The 23,336-nt window shown below is 39.3% G+C and overlaps 1 protein-coding gene across 3 annotated transcripts in view; it reads left to right on the forward strand.

The window, feature by feature from the left end:
- Window positions 1–23,336, forward strand: part of col14a1a (collagen, type XIV, alpha 1a) — a 501,463-nt gene that overhangs the window by 68,902 nt on the left and 409,225 nt on the right. For all 3 annotated transcript variants that reach the window (XM_039736768.1, XM_039736767.1, XM_039736766.1), the window contains exon 2: window positions 16,297–16,418. In XM_039736768.1, coding sequence (XP_039592702.1) covers window positions 16,325–16,418 — 94 coding nt within the window. In that variant the 5' untranslated portion in view covers window positions 16,297–16,324. The remainder of the gene's footprint in view (window positions 1–16,296; window positions 16,419–23,336) is intronic.

Consider the following 23,336-nt stretch of genomic DNA (forward strand, 5'->3'; position numbering starts at 1 on the left):
GTCTTGCATGTTGTATGAGCCTTTATACTCTATGATTTCACATACATATCACATACATTTTACACAGCAAAGTCCTGCAAAGTCTGATCTTGCTCAAAGCAGCCAATTTCAGTCATTGCCACATTGCACTGCTTACAATAGGTGTTGCTTTGGTGCGTACTTTTCAATTGTCTGTTGCTGCACTTTCTCGCATATATTGTTAGTGTGTACTGTAGAGACACAAGTCTCCCTTTTGCCATTGTGCCATTCCACTGCCACCAAGTTTTCTGCCCGCATGAAAACCGTATTGTCACCCCTTTTCATCTTCTGAAACTTTATGAACTTTATGCATGGCATTATAGCCTGGCTCACCCAATGGGATTTGCTTCTGTTTATTACAGAAGTGAATAAAACTTTGCAGCAGCACGTACCTATCACCATGCTGCATAACCTGTCCAAAGCCACCAGGGGACAAAGCACGTTTGGACCAATGCTCCCTGAAGTTATATCACCAGTTCTGTCCCATCTCTATTTGTAATACCACAGCACGCTTCATCTCGTCTTTTGTTGTGGAGTTACACTTTGAAAAACGAGAATGCGATGCAAACGCAGCCCGCGATTCAAAAAATTCCTCTGCCTACCTGTTTATCTCATCTGACGGTAGCTGAAAAGCAGCATCAGGAGAGAGCAGCCTGAAGTACAGCAGCTGGTGATCTGTCGTGTCCAACAGCAAGCCATGCCGTCTTGTGAAGTCCAGCAGCCAGATTGGCTCTCAACGAATCAATGTCTGTGTATTTATCCCATGCGAACCTTGCCGTAGATGCATTGGCTGCGCGAAGGTGCTCAACTGGCAGCAGATCCGCTGATGCCAGCTTCTCACTCTCTTGCTCGATATCCTGATCACTGTCAATAAAATCCCATTCTGAAAAATCAGAGTCCGACTCCGCGATAATGCGCAAAACATTGTCTGCCGAGTGTTTTCTTTTCTGCACTCACTTTGCTCCATTGTCCACATGTCGATACCATCTTGCCATTGTTTACATTTCGCAACTCACGCACACGCTAGGATTAGTTGCCGAGTCAACGAGTCTAGCATTCCTCCAAGCACAGAGGGAATGCCTGTGACGTGACAGTGAGATTTGTTGCCATTAACAGCTGATTATTGCCCTCTATCCTTGGATGTCGACTTTAGTTGACATGCGCCCTCAACCCCTCCTGTCGACCAAAAGTCGACATCCGCCCTAAAAGAGTTAAATGTTGTCCCCGTAACAAGAAAAGGGGAAGGCTGTTGTGGGGAGGCAGCGATCCCCTGGAAACGTCAGATCCGGAGGTTTTTCCATTACATCCGACTGATTATTATTTAAACGGTAAGGAGGGAAAGAAGAAAAAAGAGAGGATAGATAAGGAGATTCACCTAACTGCAACTGATCATCGTTTTCTGCCTTCATTCACATCACAACATTTTTCCAGTTTGCTTCTCACTCTGCCGGATTTACTGCAATGCATTCGTCGCCAGAAACCCCGGGGTTGGACATTATTTTCCACCATTGCCGAGGAATCATGGTGAGATTGTTGAGGGAGTCCAACACGAACATTTTGGACAGCTATTTACCTGGACTTATTTTCACGTTCATTATCATTTCAGTAATCATTCGTTGTCATTATTTGTATTGTGTGTTTGTTATTCGTGTGTAGGGACAAGGGAGGATTTATTATTGTACGGTGATGTGAAAAACTATTTGCCCCCTTCCTGATTTCTTATTCTTTTGCATGTTTGTCACACAAAATGTTTCTGATCATCAAACACATTTAACCATTAGTCAAATATAACAGAAGTAAACACAAAATGCAGTTTTTAAATAATGGTTTATAATATTTAGGGAGAAAAAAAATCCAAACCTACATGGCCCTGTGTGAAAAAGTAATTGCCCCCTTGTTAAAAAATAACCTAACTGTGGTGTATCACACCTGAGTTCAATCAAGCCACCCCCAGGCCTGATTACTGCCACACCTGTTTCAATCAAGAAATCACTTAAATAGGAGCTGCCTGACACAGAGAAGTAGACCAAAAGCACCTCAAAAGCTAGACATCATGCCAAGATCCAAAGAAATTCAGGAACAAATGAGAACAGAAGTAATTGAGATCTATCAGTCTGGTAAAGGTTATAAAGCCATTTCTAAAGCTTTGGGACTCCAGCGAACAACAGTGAGAGCCATTATCCACAAATGGCAAAAACATGGAACAGTGGTAAACCTCCCCAGGAGTGGCCGGCCGACCAAAATTACCCCAAGGCGCAGAGGCGACTCATCCGAGAGGTCACAAAGACCCCAGGACAACGTCTAAAGAACTGCAGGCCTCACTTACCTCAATTAAGGTCAGTGTTCACAACTCCACCATAAGAAAGATTCTGGGCAAAAACGGCCTGCATGGCAGATTTCCAAGACGCAAACCACTGTTAAGCAAAAAGAACATTAGGGCTCGTCTCAATTTTGCTAAGATACATCTCAATGATTGCCAAGACTTTTGGGAAAATACCTTGTGAACTGATGAGACAAAAGTTGAACTTTTTGGAAGGCAAATGTCCCGTTACATCTGGCGTAAAAGGAACACAGCATTTCAGAAAAAGAACATCATACCAACAGTAAAAATGGTGGTGGTAGTGTGATGGTCTGGGGTTGTTTTCTGCTTCAGGACCTGGAAGGCTTGCTGTGATAGATGGAATCATGAATTCTACGGTCTACCAAAAAATCCTGAAGGAGAATGTCCGGCCATCTGTTCGTCAACTCAAGCTGAAGCGATCTTGGGTGCTGCAACAGGACAATGACCCAAAACACACCAGCAAATCCACCTCTGAATGGCTGAAGAAAAACAAAATGAAGACTTTGGAGTGGCCTAGTCAAAGTCCTGACCTGAATCCAATTGAGATGCTATGGCATGACCTTAAAAAGGCGGTTCATGCTAGAAAACCTTCAAATAAAGCTGAATTACAACAATCCTGCAAAGATGAGTGGGCCAAAATTCCTCCAGAGCTGTAAAGACTCATTGCAAGTTATCATAAGCAGCTTGATTGCAGTTATTGCTGCTAAGGGTGGCCCAACCAGTTATTAGGTTCAGGGGGCAATTACTTTTTCACACAGGGCCATGTAGGTTTGCATTTTTTCTCCCTAAATAATAAAAACCATCATTTAAAAACTGCATTTTGTGTTTTACTTGTGTTATATTTGACTAATGGTAAAAGCGTGTTTGATGATCAGAAACATTTTGTGTGACAAACATGCAAAGAATAAGAAATCAGGAAGGGGCAAATAGTTTTTCACACCACTGTGTATATATATATATATATATATATATATTGTAATAAATAAAGAGTCTTTCAAAATAGAAAAGATTTGGGGATCGTCCCCATATATTGTCGTCCAGACAAAGTGAAAATATGGTTGATTCAGAATGACTTTTCAGTACAGAATGAATGAATAACAGTAACAAAATGGCGTTTATATAACAGATGGGATGATGGGAGAGGAAATGGTTGGCAGGAAGTGACGATTGGAGGCGGGACCACGGAACCAACGTCATCGTGAGTAGACAGGAGTAGTTGAGTGTGGAACTGGAAGTGATGTCATTGGATGGGAACCGGAAGTGACGTCATCGCGGCCATTTTGGAACTGAAAATGGATGGGTTTATTTTTCTTCCAGTTTTCTGTAGGTAGAAAGAGATTCAGGTAAGTACCACGTGATAAACCCTTGTCTCGAGATTTCACTCACCTTTGGGCTCTTTGACTGCCTACAACTCGCACGTGTGTGACATGACCCCCCCCCTCAGCCCAGACCCATCCGGTTGGGCGACCTGCACCGAGAGGTTGTGAATTCGGGAGAGAGCATCTGCGTTGGCCTGCAAGGAACCCCTACGATAAGTAACGCTAAAACTATATGGTTGGAGATCCAAAAACCACCTAGTGACACGAGGATTCGACTCCCGATGAAGGGACATCCACTGTAAAGCGGCATGGTCCGTCACCAGAGTGAATTCCCGCCCCAATAGGTAGTATCTCAACAATGTAATAGCCCACTTAATCGCCAGGGCCTCTTGCTCCACCGCAGCATACTTCGTCTCACGGTCCAGCAGTTTCCGGCTCAGATACATAACGGGTGTTCAGCACCTCGACACATTGGCTCAACACGGCACCCAATCCTGTGGCCGATGCATCGGTCTGGAGAATAAAAGGAAGAGAAAAATCAGGGGATTTTAATAAAGGTGCTGATGTAAGGGCCAATTTCAAGTCACAAAATGCTTTATCTACTGTATCATCCCATACCACTTTTATAGGTGCCCGTTTCTTTGTCAAATTAGATAAGGGCGCAGCAATTTCTGAGAAATGTGGCACAAAGCGACGATAGTAACCAGCTAATCCCAAAATGCCTGCACTTGCGCTTATTTATCGGACGGGCCAATTTATGATGGCATCAATTTTAAGACATTGTGGTTTCACGACACCCCACTAGGTAGCCCAAATATTTGGCTTCTCTCAATCCAAAGAAACATTTCTTTGGGTTAATACGAAGTCCTGCAGCTGCCAGTGTGGAAAGTACCGTTTTCACTTGCCATACATGATCCTTCCACGTGCTGGAATAGATGACAACGTCATCTAGGTAGCGCACAATAGGAATTGTGGGGCCGTAGCAGTGTGTCTACCAGGCGTTGGAAAGTAGCTGGGCCCGTGCAAACCAAAAGGAAGGACCGGTACTGCCAATGTCCGCTGGGAGTGCTAAATGCGTTTTTTTTCTTTTGCAGAATCCGTTAAGGGAATTTGCCAATACCCTTTTGTCATGTCAAGGGTAGTTAGGAATTGAGCGCTTCCTAGCCATTCGAGTAGATCATCCACTCGCGGCATCGGATATGCATCAAACTTGGAGACCCGATTGAGTCGCGAAGTCATTACAGAACCTCCAAGACCCATCGGGCTTAGAAACTAGAACAATTGGACTAGACCAAGGGCTATAGCTTTCTTGATAACCCCTAAATCCAGCATTAGCCTAATTTCCAATTCCACTTCCGCTTTCTTTGCCTCCGAGTCTGTAAGGTCTCTCCTGACAATCACTCCAGGGTCCGTAATATCATGCGCAATCAACGCAGTACGTCCAGGTAATTCATCCACCACCTCGGGTACAGACAAGATAGCCTTTTGAGATCTTGTCGCTGTTCTGGAGTCAAATTGGAACCAAAATTAAGTTTGGCACAGGACATAAAAGTGAACTAGGCTGTCGGAGGAGGGATCGGGCTCCCTTTCCTTCCACGGTTTCAGCAAGTTGATATGATATACTCTTTCGGTCGGTCGACGATTAGGTTGTTTAACTAAATAGTCGACGAGACCTTTTCTTTAATTTCATACGGTCCTTGCCAATGAGCTAATAATTTATAATGGGAGGTTGGGACTAATACCATAACACGATCACCGGGACAAATTCCGAATGGTGGTGTTTCTATTATAATAACGTGACTGTACTGCTTGCGCTTTTTCTAAATTCTGTTTTAGGATAGGTCTGATTTTCTCTAGTCTATCGTGTAATTGCGCGATATATTCAAGAATATTTGAAGTAGGGAGTACCTCCTCCTCCCATCCTTCTTTTAACATGTCCAAAAGCCCCCTTGGTTGCCTTCCGTATAATAATTCAAAAGGAGAAAACCCTGGTGAGGTTTGAGGGACTTCCCGATAGGCAAACAAAACGAGAGGAAGCAACTGATCCCAGTTTCTTCCGTCCTCGTTAACTACCTTGCGTAACATCTGTTTTAACGTCTGATTAAAACGTTCAACCAATCCATCAGTTTGGGGATGATAAACCGATGTTTTCAGACGTTTTATCCTGAGTAATTTGGCCACTTCCCTGAACGTTTCTGAAGTGAAAGGGGTCCCATGATCTGTTAAGACCTCCTTGGGGTTCCCAACACACGCGAATATCCCTACTAATTCCCGTGCGATATTTTTTGAATTAGCTGAGCGCGGAACAGCTTCTGGAAAGCGAGTGGCATAATCTATTAGAACTAGAATATATTTAAAACCTTTTAACGAGGGTTCTAATGGACCAACGAGATCAATACCAACTCGTTCAAACAGGATGTCAATCAGGGAAGGGAATAAGAGGAGCTTTAGACCTTCTGGGTATCTGGCGAAGTTGACACTCCGGGCATGAAGTGCAAAATCGCCTGACCTCCTCATTAACTCCCGTCCAATAAAATCTGAGTTTTATCCTCTCCAAAGTTTTTTCGGAGCCTAAATGGGCTCCTAGAAGGTGGGCATGTGCTAATTCACATACCTTTAGCCGAAAAGTATGTGGGATTAACAACAAAGCCCGCACTTCACCCTCGTGTTCTGCCACTCTATATAATAAATCATTTTTAATTACAAAGAACGGCATCGATGGCATGGGATCTAGGGTTGTATAACCCTCGGTAGATACTACTGCATTTCTAGCATTTTTAATGAATCGTCATTCCATTGTTCTCTTTTAATGATGATGGAGTTAATAGGAACTGGGCGTTAAGTTTTGTATAGGATCTCTTTCGAGTTCAATGGGAGGGGCTACTGTCTCTCGTCTTCTCGTCGACTGTATCAGCTCCCGCGAGGGCGATGGGACATCAAAACTTTCGCACTGGGTACCGTATGGATCCGTGCTACTGAGGGACACGGCGTGGAGGCAGTCGGAGCATTATTCTCCATCACTAAGCCCAAATTCTTATTAGATGCAGTTACGTTATTACGCTGTTAATTTTATTCCAATCTCTTCCTAATATGACTGGAAAAGGGGATCGGGTAATACAGCCATAGCCATACTGGTTAATTTATGAGCTACTGATATTACACACCTGGCTGTTTATAATATTTAATATCCCCATGTATACATTTTAGACTGGTTTTCCCTTGAGTCCACTGTTGCGTAATACGTGTCGGGTAGCAACAATGGAAATGTTACTCCCGGAATCAAACATTGCCCTTACCTTTCTGCCATTTATAATAACTGCACCTGTATATGGAAGAGACAGAGGATTAATCACTGTGGCACAGTACCTTTCTCCCCTTACTACCGAGCAATCCATAGGCTCGTAGGCACAGTTCGGGGACAGATGTCCGATCTCCCCACACTTGAAACAGCGAGGGGACCGGCTAGTCTGTCCCTTCTACGAACGGCAGGTTCGGGAGTTTGTCGAGGGGCTCAGGAGCTGCCCCACGTATCTGTTGGGTTCGGCGAGAGGTCCTTTCCGACCGCCCTGATTTACAGGCTGCCCAAATGACGTTCCACTATTTGGATTAAGGTATCCATATCCTCGTAACTGTGCTTACGGACTTGTTGGGCGATGTGGTCAGGGAGGGCATGTACGAATGTCTCGCGCAAGGAGCTCAGCCATTTTGTGGGAGGAGTTGATGTCGGGCGTAGCCAGCGACACACCTTACCCCAGGCTTCAAAGCCCTGCGTCTTAACGGCCTTTCTGGATCAAATTGCCACTCCCTCCACTCTCGCCTGTTGTTCCAGTGAAACGCCGTAGCGTTTGAACACCTCCAATTTTAGTGCATCATAATTGGCCGCCTGCTCCTCAGTTAAGTCGTAGTAAGCCCTCTGCGCCGTTCCCTTCAAATAGGGAGCCAGTAGGTACGCCCACTCCGACCTCGGCCACGCGTTCCGCTTAGCAGTACGTTCAAAAATCAAAAAATAAGACTCAATATCATCTGATTCAGTCAAGGGGGTTAACTGAATTGGCTGTGACCGAGCTACCTCCGTCCGTACACCAGCACGGGAACGAGCCTCGGTTTCCGCTAATTGGGTCCTGGTTTACCCCATCTGAATCTTCAGAGTTTGGAGATCTCCCATAATTGTATTCAGTACAGTGTTGAGGTCCTGTTCTTCGGTCATGTTGAACAAGTTTCCTGTCGACTACGCCAATTGTAATAAATAGTCTTTCAAAAATAGAAAAGATTTGGGGATTGTCCCCATATATTGTCGTCCAGACAAAGTGAAAATATGGTTGATTCAGAATGACTTTTCAGTACAGAATGAATGAATAACAGTAACAAAATGGCGTTTATATAACAGATGGGATGATGGGAGAGGAAATGGTTGGCAGGAAGTGACGATTGGAGGCGGGACCACAGAACCAACGTCATCGTGAGTAGACAGGAGTAGTTGAGTGTGGAACCGGAAGTGATGTCATTGGATGGGAACCGGAAGTGACGTCATCGCAGCCATTTTGGAACTGAAAATGGATGGGTTTATTTTTCTTCCAGTTTTCTGTAGGTAGAAAGAGATTCAGGTAAGTACCACGTGATAAACCCTTGTCTCGCGAGATTTCACTCACCTTTGGGCTCTTTGACTGCCTCCAACTCGCACGTGTGTGACAATATATAGCTTATATACAGTGGGATGCAAAAGTTTGGGCAACCTTGTTAATAGTCATTATTTTCCTGTATAAATCGCTGGTTGTTACGATAAAAAATGTCAGTTAAATATATCATATAGGAGACACACACAGTGATATTTGAGAAGTGAAATGAAGTTTATTGGATTTATAGAAAGTGTGCAATAATTGTTCAAACAAAATCAGGCAGGTGCATAAATTTGGGCACCACAAAAAAGAAATTAAATCAATATTTAGTATATCCGCCTTTTGCAGAAATTACAGCCTCTAAACGCTTCCTGTAGGTTCCAATGAGAGTCTGGATTGTGGTTGAAGGTATTTTGGACCATTCCTCTTTACAAAACATCTCTAGTTCATTCAGGTTTGATGGCTTCGAGCATGGACAGCTCTCTTTAACTCACACCACAGATTTTCAATTATATTCAGGTCTGGGGACTGAGATGGCCATTCCAGAACGTTGTACTTGTTCCTCTACATGAATGCCTTAGTGAATTTTGAGCAGTGTTTCGGGTCGTTGTCTTGTTGAAAGCTCCAGCCCGGCGCAGCTTCAGCTTTGTCACTGATTCCTGGACATTGGTCTCCAGAATCTGCTGATACTGAGTGGAATCCATGCGTCCCTCAACTTTGACAAGATTCCCAGTCCCTGCACTGGCCACACAGCCCACAGCATGATGGAACCACCACCATATTTTACTGTAGGTAGCAGGTGTTATTCTTGGAATGCTGTGTTCTTTTCCTCCATGCATAAGCGCCCTTGTTATGCCCAAATAACTCAATTTTAGTTTCATCAGTCAAAATGAAGCTGGCTTGTCCAAATGTGCTTGAGCATACCTCAAGCGGCTCTGTTTGTGCTGTGGGCGGAGAAAAGGATTCCTCTGCATCACTCTAGCATACAGCATCTCCTTGTGTAAAGTCGCGAATGGTTGAACGATGCACAGTGACTCCTTCTGCTGCAAGATGATGTTGTATGTCTTTGGTGCTGGTCTGTGGGTTGACTTTGACTGTTCTTACCATTCGTCGCTTCTGTCTATCCGAAATCTTTCTTGGTCTGCCACTTCGAGCCTTAACTTTAACTGAGCCTGTGGTCTTCCATTCCTCAATATGTTCCTAACTGTGGAAACAGACAGCTTAAATCTCCTGGACAGCTTTCTGTATCCTTCCCCTAAACCATGATGGTGAACAATCTTTGTCTTCAGGTCATTTGATAGTTGTTTTGTGACCCCCATGTTGCTACTCTTCAGAGAAAATTAAAGGAGGAGGGAAACTTATAATTGACCCTCTTAAATACTCTTTCTCATTATAGGATTCACCTGTGTATGTAGGTCATGGGTCACTGAACTTACCAAGCCAATTTGAATTCCAATAATTAGTTCTAAAAGTTTTGGATTCAATAAAATGACAACGGTGCCCAAATTTATGCACCTGCCTGATTTTGTTTGAACAATTATTGCACACTTTCTGTAAATCCAATAAACTTCGTTTCACTTCTCAGATATCACTGTGTGTGTCTCCTATATGATATGTTTAACTGACATTTTTTATCGTATCAACCAACGATTCATACAGGAAAATAATGACTATTAAACAAGGTTGCCCAAACTTTTGGATCCCACAGTGTATATGTATATGTATGTGTATATATATATATATATATATATATATATATATATATATATATATATATATATATATATATATATATATATATATATATATATATATATATATATATATATATATATATATATATGTATATATATATATATATGTATATATATATATATATGTGTATATATATATATATGTGTATATATATATATATATATATATATATATATATGTGTATATATATATATATATGTGTTAAACACAAGCAAAAATGTCTGAATTTAAATCAAGTGCAGTAATATATTAGATGAAATAAAATGAAAATACAATAATACAAAACCCAGTAATATATATATATACATATACATATATATATATATACATATATATATATATATATATATATATATATACACATATATATATATATATATATATACATACATATGTGTGTATATATATATATATATATATATATATATATGTGTGTATATATATATATGTGTGTATATATATATATATATATATATATGTGTATATATATATATATATATATATATATATATATATATATATATATAAATATATATATATATATATATATGTGTATATATATATATGTGTATATATATATTACGACTGGGTTTTGTATTATTGTATTTTTCATTTTATTTCATCTAATATATTACTGCACTTGATTTAAATTCAGACATTTTTTGCTTGTGTTTAACTGTTGATTGGGCAAAATATTATTTGTCAGAGGTAGGGCTTGGTAGATTTAGGTTTACCTTAGTAATTTATCCAGGACACGGGACCTGATAATGTGGCTGCCAGCCGGGTAAGGGGTCGGCCGTTACAACTTAAAATTTGATGTGTTTTTTTGTGTTTTAGCTGTATTACTTACTGGCTTTTGCTTATTTAACGATTTTTGTTAATTCTTTGTTGATTAAACATGAAAAAATGTCATTGTTTATATGTAGGTATTATTCCTACATTCAGAGACATTGCTGTATTATTGTTAGTTTGCTTTTTCATATCTCTGTACTATTCTCATTATTGCTTTAATTGTTTGTTTGTTGTTTTTTCTGACCTTATTCAAAAAACGTTTTAAAAAACTTTCCATTCTTTTCTCTCTCTCTGTCTTTAAACTCATGCTAACATTTAACACATTACAACATGGTTTGAATAGAGACAAGAGTTTTATGGCCAGATATGAGGATTGTTTGCATCTCTCAGACTGACACAGACAGCCTGTCTACAGATCTACATTGTATTGAAAAACCCATCAGAAACTTCAAAAGACTTTGTTGGGCAGTTATCTTATCCAAAGATCTTGCCTATACATTGTTCTCCTCTTTTGCTAAACACTAGAATTACCAAAGCTTACAAAAAAACTTGTAAATCTGGCCCACCTTAAATCCCCTTGCACCTCTCTGTGAGTGTTTGTCTTGTAAATGTTTCAATAAACAAAAGCAGCAAGCAGCCTGCTATCCAATCCTCCCACTGCCACAGAAACTGCAAAAATCGCTTTCCCAACTCAAGCCTTATTTATTAGTGAATGAGGTAGTACCTAGAGCTGTATAGGCTAAAAATATATTGTTATTTGGAACACATGCATTTCATGTGTGTTTTCCGAATCTGCAGAGATCTAAGTAAGTGTAGGATGACATATATATCATAGTCGTGTGGGACTTGGACTAACCTTGCAAATAGTGGACTTCAAAAAGAGAAGTTTTTAGATGTAATCAGTGATTGTTTTTAACACTGTGTTAAACCTCCAATATGGAGATTTTAGCCTGTCTAGATTTAGTATTTTGTAGTAATCAAGATAGAATTGAGGATATGGAGGTGACTAAAATTCTGCAGTTAAGCGACCATAATATAATTCAGTTCTCAGTTTTACAGAAGAGTCCAGAAGCAATAATGAAAATTGTTAACTTTAATTTTGGTAGGGCAAATTTTGAGCAGGGTGGTGCAATCCTCCCTGCATGGAGTTTGCATGTTCTTCCCCGGGTGCTCCGGTTTCCTTCCACTGTCCAAAAACATGCAGGTTAGGTGCAATGGCGATTCTAAATTGTCCCTAGTGTGTGCTTGGTGTGTGTGGTTGTGTGCCCTGTGGTGGGCTGGCACCCTGCCTGGGATTTGTTCCTGCCTTGCATGCAGTGTTGGCTGGGATTGGCTCCAGCAGACCCCTGTGACCCTGTGTTAGGATATAGCAGGTTGGAAAATGACTGACTAACTGACTGACTAACTGAAGTTTTGAGCAGATGCAGCAAAGTTTTAAGTGGGATAAAAGTGGAATAGCTTTTAAGTGTGGAAATGGCTAAGGAGCAGTAAAACAGTTTTACAAACATTTCACATATAATGCAGTACAAATGCAACCTAAAATTTGGATATGTAGGAAATTAAAAAAAAACCCTACAGTGGGTTAATAAACAGCTGACAAAGAAGCTCCAAAGAAAACAGAAAAAGCAGTACAAGTCCTATATTACTTAACTTCAGTGTGAATAGTAGCTCTTCTCCGTGTAGTTAATGATCTTCTCTGGTCTTCTCTTCCTTCTTGACTTAAGTGCAGCATTTGACACTGTTAATCATGAAATCCTCCTGTCACGTCTCTCTGCTGGAGGCATCTCTGGCTTAGCCCTTCAATGGCTCACATCATATCTTTCTAATAGGCAACAGTTTGTTTCACTCTGCCAATATAAATTCTCACCTGTGCCGCATGGTGTCCATCAGGGTTCAGTCCTTGGGCCATTACTTTTTCTACTTTATATCCTTCCTTTGGGACTCATTATTCACAGACATGGCCTTAACTTCCACTGTTATGCAGATGATATACAGTTATATCTTAGTACAGACTCCCCTACAGATTCACCTCCCAGTAGACTCACTGACTGCATCACTGATCTTAAGCTATGGATGGAAAATAACTTTCTCAAACTTAATGCCAATAAAACTGAAGTGTTACTGGTAGGTCCAAAATCCCAACTTTCTCATCCAATTTCTCTGTTTCTGTTGATGGCACACTTGTCAAACCTGCTCCTGTTGTGAGAAATCTTGGTGTTTTGTTTGATTCATCACTTAACTTTGAGCTACACATTAGGTCTCTTTCAAAAATTTCATTCTATCATTTCCGTAACATTGTCTGTCTCCGTCCATTTTCCAGAGTTCCACTCTGGAACTCTCTTCCTCAGTCTCTCAGAGAATGCTCATCTTTCTGCACTTTTAAATCTCAACTCAAAACTTTCCTCTTCTACGAACTTTTGTCATCTGTGTATTTTTTTTTTACCCTATATGTAAAGCAACCTTGGGTTTGTGAAAGCTGCTCAATAAATGTAACATTATTATTATTATTATTATTGCTAGCAAAATACCCGCTCTTCGCAGCGGAGAAGTAGTGTGTTAAAGAAGTTATGAAAAGAAAAGGAAACATTTTAAAAATAACGTAACATGATTGTCAATGTAATTGTTTTGTGACAGTTATGACGATTATCATTATTTCTTTCAATCAGGTTCGTATTTGGAGGATGTGTTGTGTTCAAGTTACATTCCGTGTTTGTCAACCGTTATAAAGATAACAGGTTTCATTCATCGAAGTGTTAACTACCCAAATCGGTACTTGTGAATCTAAGATGTTTAACAGGCATTCCCAGTATTAAGTTGTGGATTTGCCTGCGAATATTTAATGCCAGCGTGTCTATGAACTTGTGGATTTTTCTGCTAGTATTTGGCGGCAGCGTCACAAAGTTGTTTTCGTCCAACTGCATCAGAAAACATCTAGCACGACGTCTGACATGCATCCTTTTTACTGTTTTCTCACAGCTTGGATTGCTGCTGTCATAATCTGTTTGAGTTTCATGGTTTGTTTCAATTACGTTAGTATTTGCAGGACTTGTGTTGAAGTAACATTCGGCATCTGTCAAGAATTGTAAGCATACAACATTCATTTATAACTTTGCATCCAGCTTTTGAGAGTTGAAACATTCATAAGCATCAAAGTGTCCACTACTCAAATCGTCACGTGTGAATCTAAGATGTTTAAGAGGCATTGGCGATTCTCCAAAGGTGTAAAATATTTGGCCATTTCGGTACAGTATGTGTGTACTATATAATATTAACAATAAGAGCAGCTCACTACTGAAAACGGCAAATGTAGGAGGCAGTGGGGATTGAACTGGTGGCCCCTTGATTACAAGTCAGCATATCTTACCACTACACCACAGAAGCTGTTGTATCGTCCTTGAACCTTTTGTAAAAGTCTTTATTTGATCTTTGGACTTCAGGCTTCACACATTCTATAGTTTATGCTTACATTTTGTAACATTTATTACTAAAATATGAAAACGTTTCTGTTTTAGCAACGTGTTTACACAAATTACTGTAGAAACGGAACACACATGAAATGCATGTGTTCAAAATAACGATCTATTATTTCTACTCTAAAACTCCAGAAGTTCACTCCCAGATAATCAAACAAGGCATGATGAGCTGGGAGAACTTTGAATGTTCTGTGACGTTGGGGGATGGAATAGCAGGCTGCTTGCTGCTTGTCTTAATTGGCAAATTTACAGGACAAAAGACGCTGACGGAGAGGTGCGAATGGATTTAAGGTGGGCCGGATTTACAAGTTTTCTCGTAGGCTCTGGTAATTCTAGTGGTAAATAATCCACTTAAAATACAAGTATACAGACTCGCATGAAAGATAATATAGCCAATCAATCAATCAATAGATAGGTAAATGAATAAATAAAATTATATTTAACGAATACAGGGAATCAAGGGGGGTCAAGATTCAAAGTCTTGAGCTTTTTCGCCAGTCGATAATAATATTACATTTTATTTATATAGCACCTTTCCCTGTCAATGAAGCACAATGGTATTAAAAGCACTGGAAAAGTCAAAGAACATTATCCACACTCTGGTGCTGGCTATGAACAAATGGGAGTAGGCTGTTTGGATCATGTATATTAGAGCATCCTCCACACTTACAGTATATATGTCCAGATGTTCTGAAACCAGGTGTGGTAGCTGTTTTAGGACCAGCCTCTCAAATCGCATGATATATGAAAGAAGATCAACTGGTCTGTTGTCCTTGGCATAGCTGGTATGCCTTTTTTTTGGCACTGGGATCACACCATCTGCAAATTCAGAAAAAGGGAGAATAAGTGCTGAATGACCCCACAGAACTGGCTGGCAGATATTTTCAGCACCCTTGTTTATGCACAGTTTTCCCATCTCTTTCCTCTCTTAATCAGCAGAGACACACTCATTCTAGGAAGGGGAAAGAGGGGTGAAGACCACAGATATGATGTCACTGTAGGGGAAGGTTAGGTAGGGTGCAGATGGTAGTTGGGATTTCAGAGCCTCCTCAGCTTGCAGATAGAGTGTAGCAGTGTTGGTGGGGGTGGGGGTTGCTGTACTGACAACAATGAGTCAAACTTGTTGACGAATGTTAAGTTATATAGCATGATGTGTAGACTACAAGTCAAAGAAGGTTTTGCTCATTCATGAATTCATGAATGCTGTACTGTGGGTGTATACACTATACTTTTAACCTCGATTGTATTGAGTGAGCGGTCGAGGAGTTTGTGTGTGTGACTCACTTGCCTCTTCCCATTTGCACTCCTTGTCTAATGTCAGTATGTCATCAGCGTTGACCATGTACACATTCAGTACTGCTTAGTTCACTTAGAATTTCTGTATTTATAAATTTCAAAGTGCTGGAGAATTACAAATTAGCATTCTCTGGCTCAGAGTTGAGTGCATTATGGTGTAGCTAAACAGAGAGGTTTATCTGTTATCTGTGCAGTGCCTGTCTCCGACCACTGTGAGTGGTATGTGAGCTGATCTGTCTTTGTGTCGGCTGCTACCCATTTACAATTGAAATCCCACTCTTATCTCCAGTTGGATTGCTGTGGGATCACAGCACAAAGATTTGCTGGAGGTGAGCTGTAAACATGTAGTCTGTAGCACAGAGGCATGTACTTTGCGGCCTAAGCTAAATGGAGACCTCTGTCTATCAGATGCGCAGAACCCGCCTCACTGTCAGCGGTTCCCTCACCTTGTGACATCAGCTGATCTGTCTCTCTCAGTGTCAGAGCGCACATTCTTTGCGCACCATTGCCACTACAGTAGCCATCAGTTTTATCCGAATTTTAAGCTCTTAGGTGTAGTAGGATCGATCCACGTTACCTCAGTAATTAAAATACTTTGCCAGTTTGCAAAATGGACACTAATGTTGTTTTATTTGGTTAGCATTTTTTCTTTTGTTTAAAATTATGTTAAATGTGTTTTTTTCCAGAGTTGCACAAGATCATCATACTAACATAATGAAGGTCATTTCTGGATGTGGGACAATGCCTTCACTTCTTCTGGTATTTCTAGTCATGATACTTCATTCTGCAAATAAGGCTGAAGGTCAAGGTAACTAAATAAAGTTAATGTGATGTTTATAATAACATTTTTATTTAGCAGATTTTATGTTAAATAATCCTATAATTATTAAAGAATTCTCAAATAAAATGTCCAGTTTGTATAAAATTGAGCATACCTATCTATAAATTAATTGAGAACTCTTAATTTGTATGTCTAAGTTTTTAGAAATACTTACAGTTTGCTGACAAATGTCCAGTGAATAACAAGTAAAGTTTTCACTTCCAGGAACATTTTTAGTTGTTTAACAGGTCTATTATCATTTAGTTCAAATGTAAATATGATGGTTCTTGTATGTTATAGCTGTGGAACCTATAGGAAGATATGTGCAGATTTTGAAACATTTTGTCATGTTTATAATGTGTATTTTGTGCTTAAAAATAAGATTATTGGGGGTTTCAAGGTGGCATATTTTGTGGTGAAGTGGTCTTTGGTGTCTAATAGCTGTTTGAAAATAAATCTCTATACAAAATTGATGCACTGTTCAGCCAATTAAAATATTTGAGCCAAATCACCAAAAGTATACCTAATCCTTTTGCCAAAAGTATATAAATATAAAGTTATTACATAAAGCGCTTAATTAGAAAGAACGTTCTGGGACTTCAAAGTACAGCACACTGTCATACAGTACTATAATTATCATAGTTTCATTTTTTCTCTTTCTTATGAGCCAAAACAAAACAGTTATTAATTTACTTACATGCTTTGCATCATGTTGCTGGATAATGTTTAATGTTTTCTTTAATTATATTTTGTATTTCGTGTTATATTTTCAGACCTTTGCTGTGCACTCAAGTTATTGATGAGAAATATAATTTGAATTGAATTGAAATATGCTTAAAATATTAACATCTGTTACTGCAATGATAAATTCGATACTTTTCAAGTCAAGAGTTATTTATGAACATGGTATACATGCATTTACTATGCAACATTGTGTTCTATAGTTAAGCATCTTCCTGATCTCTTGCCCACATTGGCAATTTGCAGTGGAGTGTATGAGGCACAGAGGAAGAAGCATAAAAACGTAACAAACAAGTCCACTTTTCAAACCAAGAGAGATGTTGAGTATTGATCTGCACCTTCCGTGCTTCCAACATATTTCTGTGACAACAAAAAGGGGCTGGAAATAATCATTATATTGCCTATTCCTGGTACTACTTTTCTTGTGGGTAGGGATATATTTTCTGTTCTTTTATGTGAGTACTCATATAAATATAGAAGTAGATCAAAGCAAAACCAACCATGTGGCATGAATAATTTACTGTGATTTGCTATTTTGAAAGGAAATTACTTTCACAGAAAGTATGGAGCTATCACAAACAGCTATTAGTCTGTGTAAAACTATTTCCAATTTTGTATGTTATGCTTACAGAATAGGTTTCACCCCCCACCGGCCTGAATTATATTAAATAGGAATACTTCCTTTCAGCAGAGATAACACCTTAAGGCTAGGTTTTACTAACATTTTGCACATTTTCTCATTTAATAAAACAGTCTGGGAATGACAAAGCTTTCTTGTTTTGAACTTGTGTGGCAAAAAGTCACATTAAAGGAAACACCTGTAACAGCAGCTCTTTAATAACAAGATAAGGGTTTTTTAATTGTATACTGTAGCTGTCACACTGAGAAGATAAAAAGATCTCAGCTAAACACTGTCATTATAAGACACATTAAGATCACAGAAACCCTGTGAACAGAACTATGCTTACTATGATTTAAACAGTTTCCTAGTACATAACAGTAATAAACTAGACAATGGAATATTTGCTCATTGTCAGGATATACTGTATTTGATTAACTAGGTAACCGTTGTCAGCACCGTGGCAATAAAATCACTGAACTTGAAGTAAAGGTGCTGTTGACTCATTTATTAATGTGCCATGTGATGAATAAGTGCCCTGCTTTGCTCCTAGTGCTGCCAGGATAGTATGGGGCACCTCAGAACTCTGAATGGTGTTTAAGCATGTTATGGAACGCTAGTTAATGTTTTAACCCTTCACTGTTAAAATTATGTTTCAACTTTATACTGTTAAGAGCCTAGTATAAATAAAGTATATAGCTGTATATGTTTTTTTTGTTTAGTTTTTTTTAATTGTGTTTATTTGTATATATTGCACAGGGATTTGTAATCCATGATGTGTTTTGTTTTTAACTTTGCTATATTTATAAATTCATATAAATAAGTATTTATACTTTATGCTAAGGCTTCCAGATCATTATGGCATGAATTAGTGTGGGTGTGTGAATAAGTGTACCTTGTGATGCAGTGGCATACCATTCAGGGTTGTCTACCACCCTTAACTCTGAACTTGATTAGGTGTGTTCAACAATGGATAAATGACTTACTGTTTTTTTTTTTTTTTGTCTTTTTGGTAGTTATGAAATATTTACATCTTAGTTGTATAATGGATTGATAAGCAAATCAATGTATAGGGACTCTTACATTTGAAATTTGCTTTGTCATTGTGTGAGACAAAGTTATTTTTTTAACTTTTAAAGTTTAATTAAACTTGTTCCTTTTTCCTTGTTAGGGTTTCAATAAGTAAAAGAATGGGATTTTTCTTAGTTACACTTATTATGATAATTCAGTTCAAATGGATTTTATTTAATAACTGTTTTGTGAAATGCATATTTACAAATATGGTATAACTAAAGTAAAAGGAGACTAGCACATTGTTTCAGTAGTTAGCTCAGCTAACTCACACCTCCAGTTTCCTCTGTTGGAATTCTGGACTGGACTAAGTGTTTAAAGATTTTTGTGTGCCCTGCATGTCTTTGTGGATTGTTCTGTGAGCTAAAGATGTACATGAATTATGTGTCTAAATTAGTTTGGCAAGTGAGAATAGGATTAATGTGTTTTAAGTGTACCCAAGACTGGCTTCCTGTCATTTAATGGTTTAGAGAATGGATGGATGGATATATTTTTGTGCAGTAGCACAAAAAACAAGTTGCTCCACACACAAAAAATATCTTTAAACAAATCTATATTCTTCTAAATATGACATGTAAAAAAAATGGGAAAGGGGCCAGTAGGAATAAAAGTAGCAAACTAAGTCTTGTGTGTATGACATTACTGCTATGGTCCATTCTTTTTCTGTTGCCTCTTTGACTTCACTTGAATACTGGGGACAGCTGAACAAGCATCTTCTAATCTTTATAGGATATCTCATGTTATTATCATTGAGCACACTAAAAATGGCAAAACGGTGTGAGGCTTCAAAAAAGACTTATAAACCAGGTCAGGTTAGCCTGACCCCAAACTGTACTGCCCTGTTTTAGCCTAAACATACCTAAAAGTGATATTGACTTATGTTTGTGTGGTGTGTGTGTGTATATATGTATTGAAAGAAAGGACAAAAGAGATTAAAGAGTTTTGGGGTACCTTGAAGGTTAACCCTGTCAATTATCACTTCGAAAAAATGAAAGAAAATGAGTATTAATGCAATTGAGTTGTTCCGACTTATTCAATCAGGTAGACAGCCCAAGAGGGTGGGTCTTCCAGTAAGGGTTAGAGGAAGAGGCGGATGCAGGTCGTCAGACCCCAGAAAATGTTCCCCAAATGTACACGTGTGACAGTATCAGAGAACTTTAAGGTCATAAACGCAAGACAGTGCATCAACGTTGGCATGGAGAGAACCATTACGATGGAGGAGTCTGAAGATCTTAAAATCATATAGTGACACAGGGGTTCAACTTCTTGTGCAGGGACATTCACTATAAAGATGAGTGGTCTGTCACCAGAGTGAATTTGCGACCTAGAAGGTAATAACAGCTGGTTAATAACCCATTTAATCACAACGGCTTCGTGTTCCACAGTTGCATCCCTGGTCTTCCGATCCAAAAATTTCTGAGTTAGGTACATCCAAAGGATCGGTCTGCAAAACAAAAGCTAAAGTAAAATCGGTGGTTATTAATACAGGTGCTGGAATGAGGACACATTTGAAGTCACAAAATTTGGTCCCCCTTTTCTCATCTAAGTCCATCGGAGGTGCAGTCCTCTTGGAAAAACTAGGAATGATCCGGTGATAGTACCCTGCCAATCCTAAGAAGGCTTGAAAGTTCCTTTTTGTTGGCTTCAACTTTGGTACACTGAGGTCACACAATACCTCTACCCACAAAGTAACCTAAATATTTAGCTTACATTAAACCAAAATAACATTTTTTAGGGTTAATCTTTAATACCACCTCATGCCACCTTAATGCATTTCCTCCACCATGGCCTGAAAGATTAAAGTGACATCTTGGGATTCAGACATTGTCCCACCTTGATTCTGCTAAATATGCCATTATAAAAAAGGACAAAAGAGATTAAAGAATATTGGAGGGCCTTAAATGCTATCTCTGTCTATTATCACGTTGAAAAAAATGAAAGAAAGCACATGTTAACAACGCAATCAAGTCGTTCCAACTTATTCAATCAGGCAGAGGGCCCCAAGGTGGGGATTCTTCTGGTCATGATGGATTCTGGGAGGAACAGGTGGGTCCAGGTGATCACACCCCATAAGTGATGTCATGAATGGAAAGGTGTCAGTCTTCCTTTCTGCAGAGGGAGGAGAAGAAAGATTGTTGTTAAACAGCGCCACCACATGTCTAGGTGGAGTATTATAATCACTTAAGTAGGGCTGCAACGATTAGTCGATGTAATCGACGATGTCAACTACAAAAAATCGTCAACATGGATTTTTTATTGTCGACGCGTCATAAACAGAACCTTCAATAGAGGCTCCAGTCACAAAGAACTACATTGGTTTTTGTAACTGCAATGCACTACATGAACGTCTGGAGGCAGTATTGTTTATTATTGTTTGTCAAGACTGTACACAGTCTTACCAACGAAAAAGAACGTCTGAGGAGAAGAAGAATGTAGAGGAAAATAAACGTCGTTGCAATGGCGAGTCGGATAGAGGAGGGGGAAGGACATGGGAAAAAAATTGAGACAGAAACTTTCTATAGTGTGGAGCTGTGATGCCGCTGTCTCTTGAGAATTTATGCTGGCGCTGTTAGTTAGTTAGTTAGGGTCAGATCAGTAGGGGAGGGAGAGCGTGAATGAGACTGAGAAAATAAAAGTGAAAAAAGCTAACTTTTACAAGTAACAAATTTATATCCGATCTGTTCGTTTTCAAATAATATTGCATTAGTGCGATGATGTTTTCTGATTGGTACTACAGTATTCAGGTCATACAATGATTTCTTTAAAATGTCACATATATTTGTCTCTTTCATTTTTTTTCCCCGGTGCTGCGCGCTGATACCAGAAGGCATGAGCTTATTCAGTGCTAACAGGAGCACGCAGGTGGCCGGTTGCTTGTGCTATAACAAGCTTGACCTGGCCACTGAGAAAACAAGAGCGTTCATGGGTCACCTTGCAGAGGAACATTCTTTCCTCTGCATGTCCTGGAGTCCTGTGCAGACTTTGCCAGAAAATAATAAAAAAAAAATTGTCCACTTTTGGGGCACTTTTCTTTAGGGAAATGAAATTAAGATTAATATGTTCCAGAATGATGGATAGAGAAGAATATGGAGAAAAGAAGGAATGGCTCATGATCTGTAGCGTACCACATAATCTGTGAAACGTGGCGGAGGCAGTGTTACAGCATGGGTATATGTGACTGCAAATGGAAGTGAGTCCCTGGTGTTTATTAATGACTAGCAAAATACCTGCGCTTTGCAGCAGAGAAGTAGTGTGTTAAAGAAGTTATGAAAAAGAAAAGGAAACATTTTAAAAATAATGTAACATGATTGTCAATGTAATTGTTTTGTCACTGTTATGACTGGTGTTGTCATATATATATATATATATATATATATATATATATATATATATATATATATATATATATATATATATACACACACACACACACACAAATATATATACATATAAAGATATCTACATATACACATATCTATATATATATATATACATATACACATATCAACATATATACATATCTATATATATATATACACATATCAACATATATACATACATACAGATAAATATACATATATATATATACACACGGTCGGCACGGTGGCGCAGTGGTAGCGCTGCTGCCTCTCAGTTAGGAGACCCGGGTTTGCTTCCCAGGTCCTCCCTGCGTGGAGTTTGCATGTTCTCCCCGTGTCTGCGTGGTTTTCCTCCGGATTGATGAATGGAGGGTATGTGTATACACACATACATATATATTAACTTGTGTATTTTTCTGTGAGTATTTGGTGGCAGCGTGACGAAATTGCTTCGCAAGACCGCGTTCACTGTGGAGCTCAACTCGGAGCATATTCTTTTCCTACCTTGTCAATTGTGTAATGCGTTTTTTGAACAGGTTTGATGCATGGAAGTGATCACTCGTACTGCGTTCAGTCAGTTCACGTGAGCTGCTCTCTTATGTGATGTTGCGATGTCCACGGCTTTATTTAATGTCAGCTAAGACCCAGCACTTAATAGTTTCTCGCTACTGGAATTTTAACTCCGTTACAAAGTGATCCAAAGTCTCGTTTATACCTCGTGTCTTCTCATTAAACTTGTATCTCGCGAATAAAGTATTCAGCGTTTTTCTTCAGCGCTCTTTGGGAGCTCTTCCTTCTTTTCTACATACTGCGGTCAATACTTCTGGATCTAACTGTGTATATATCTTTACATTAGACCCCCGCGAAGTCACGGTTCAGGGTTCGCGGACTCAGTCATTAGCAGATTTTTCCTTAGAACCTAACTATTAATTGTTAGCGGAAAGCGCTATCCTCCGCAATTTTTTATGGCTTTTTTCGTGGCAATACTGTGCTGTAGAGAGAACAGGAATCAACCGCTGAGGGAAACACGGTTTGGGATGGTGAAAGTAGCCAATCCGAGAGCATTATTCATTTCTCCTTGCTGCCGATTGACTGCTGCCCTGTGACGCGTCTCCA

This window comes from Polypterus senegalus, chromosome 15 (assembly GCF_016835505.1).
Source record: "Polypterus senegalus isolate Bchr_013 chromosome 15, ASM1683550v1, whole genome shotgun sequence".
NCBI lineage: Eukaryota > Metazoa > Chordata > Cladistia > Polypteriformes > Polypteridae > Polypterus > Polypterus senegalus.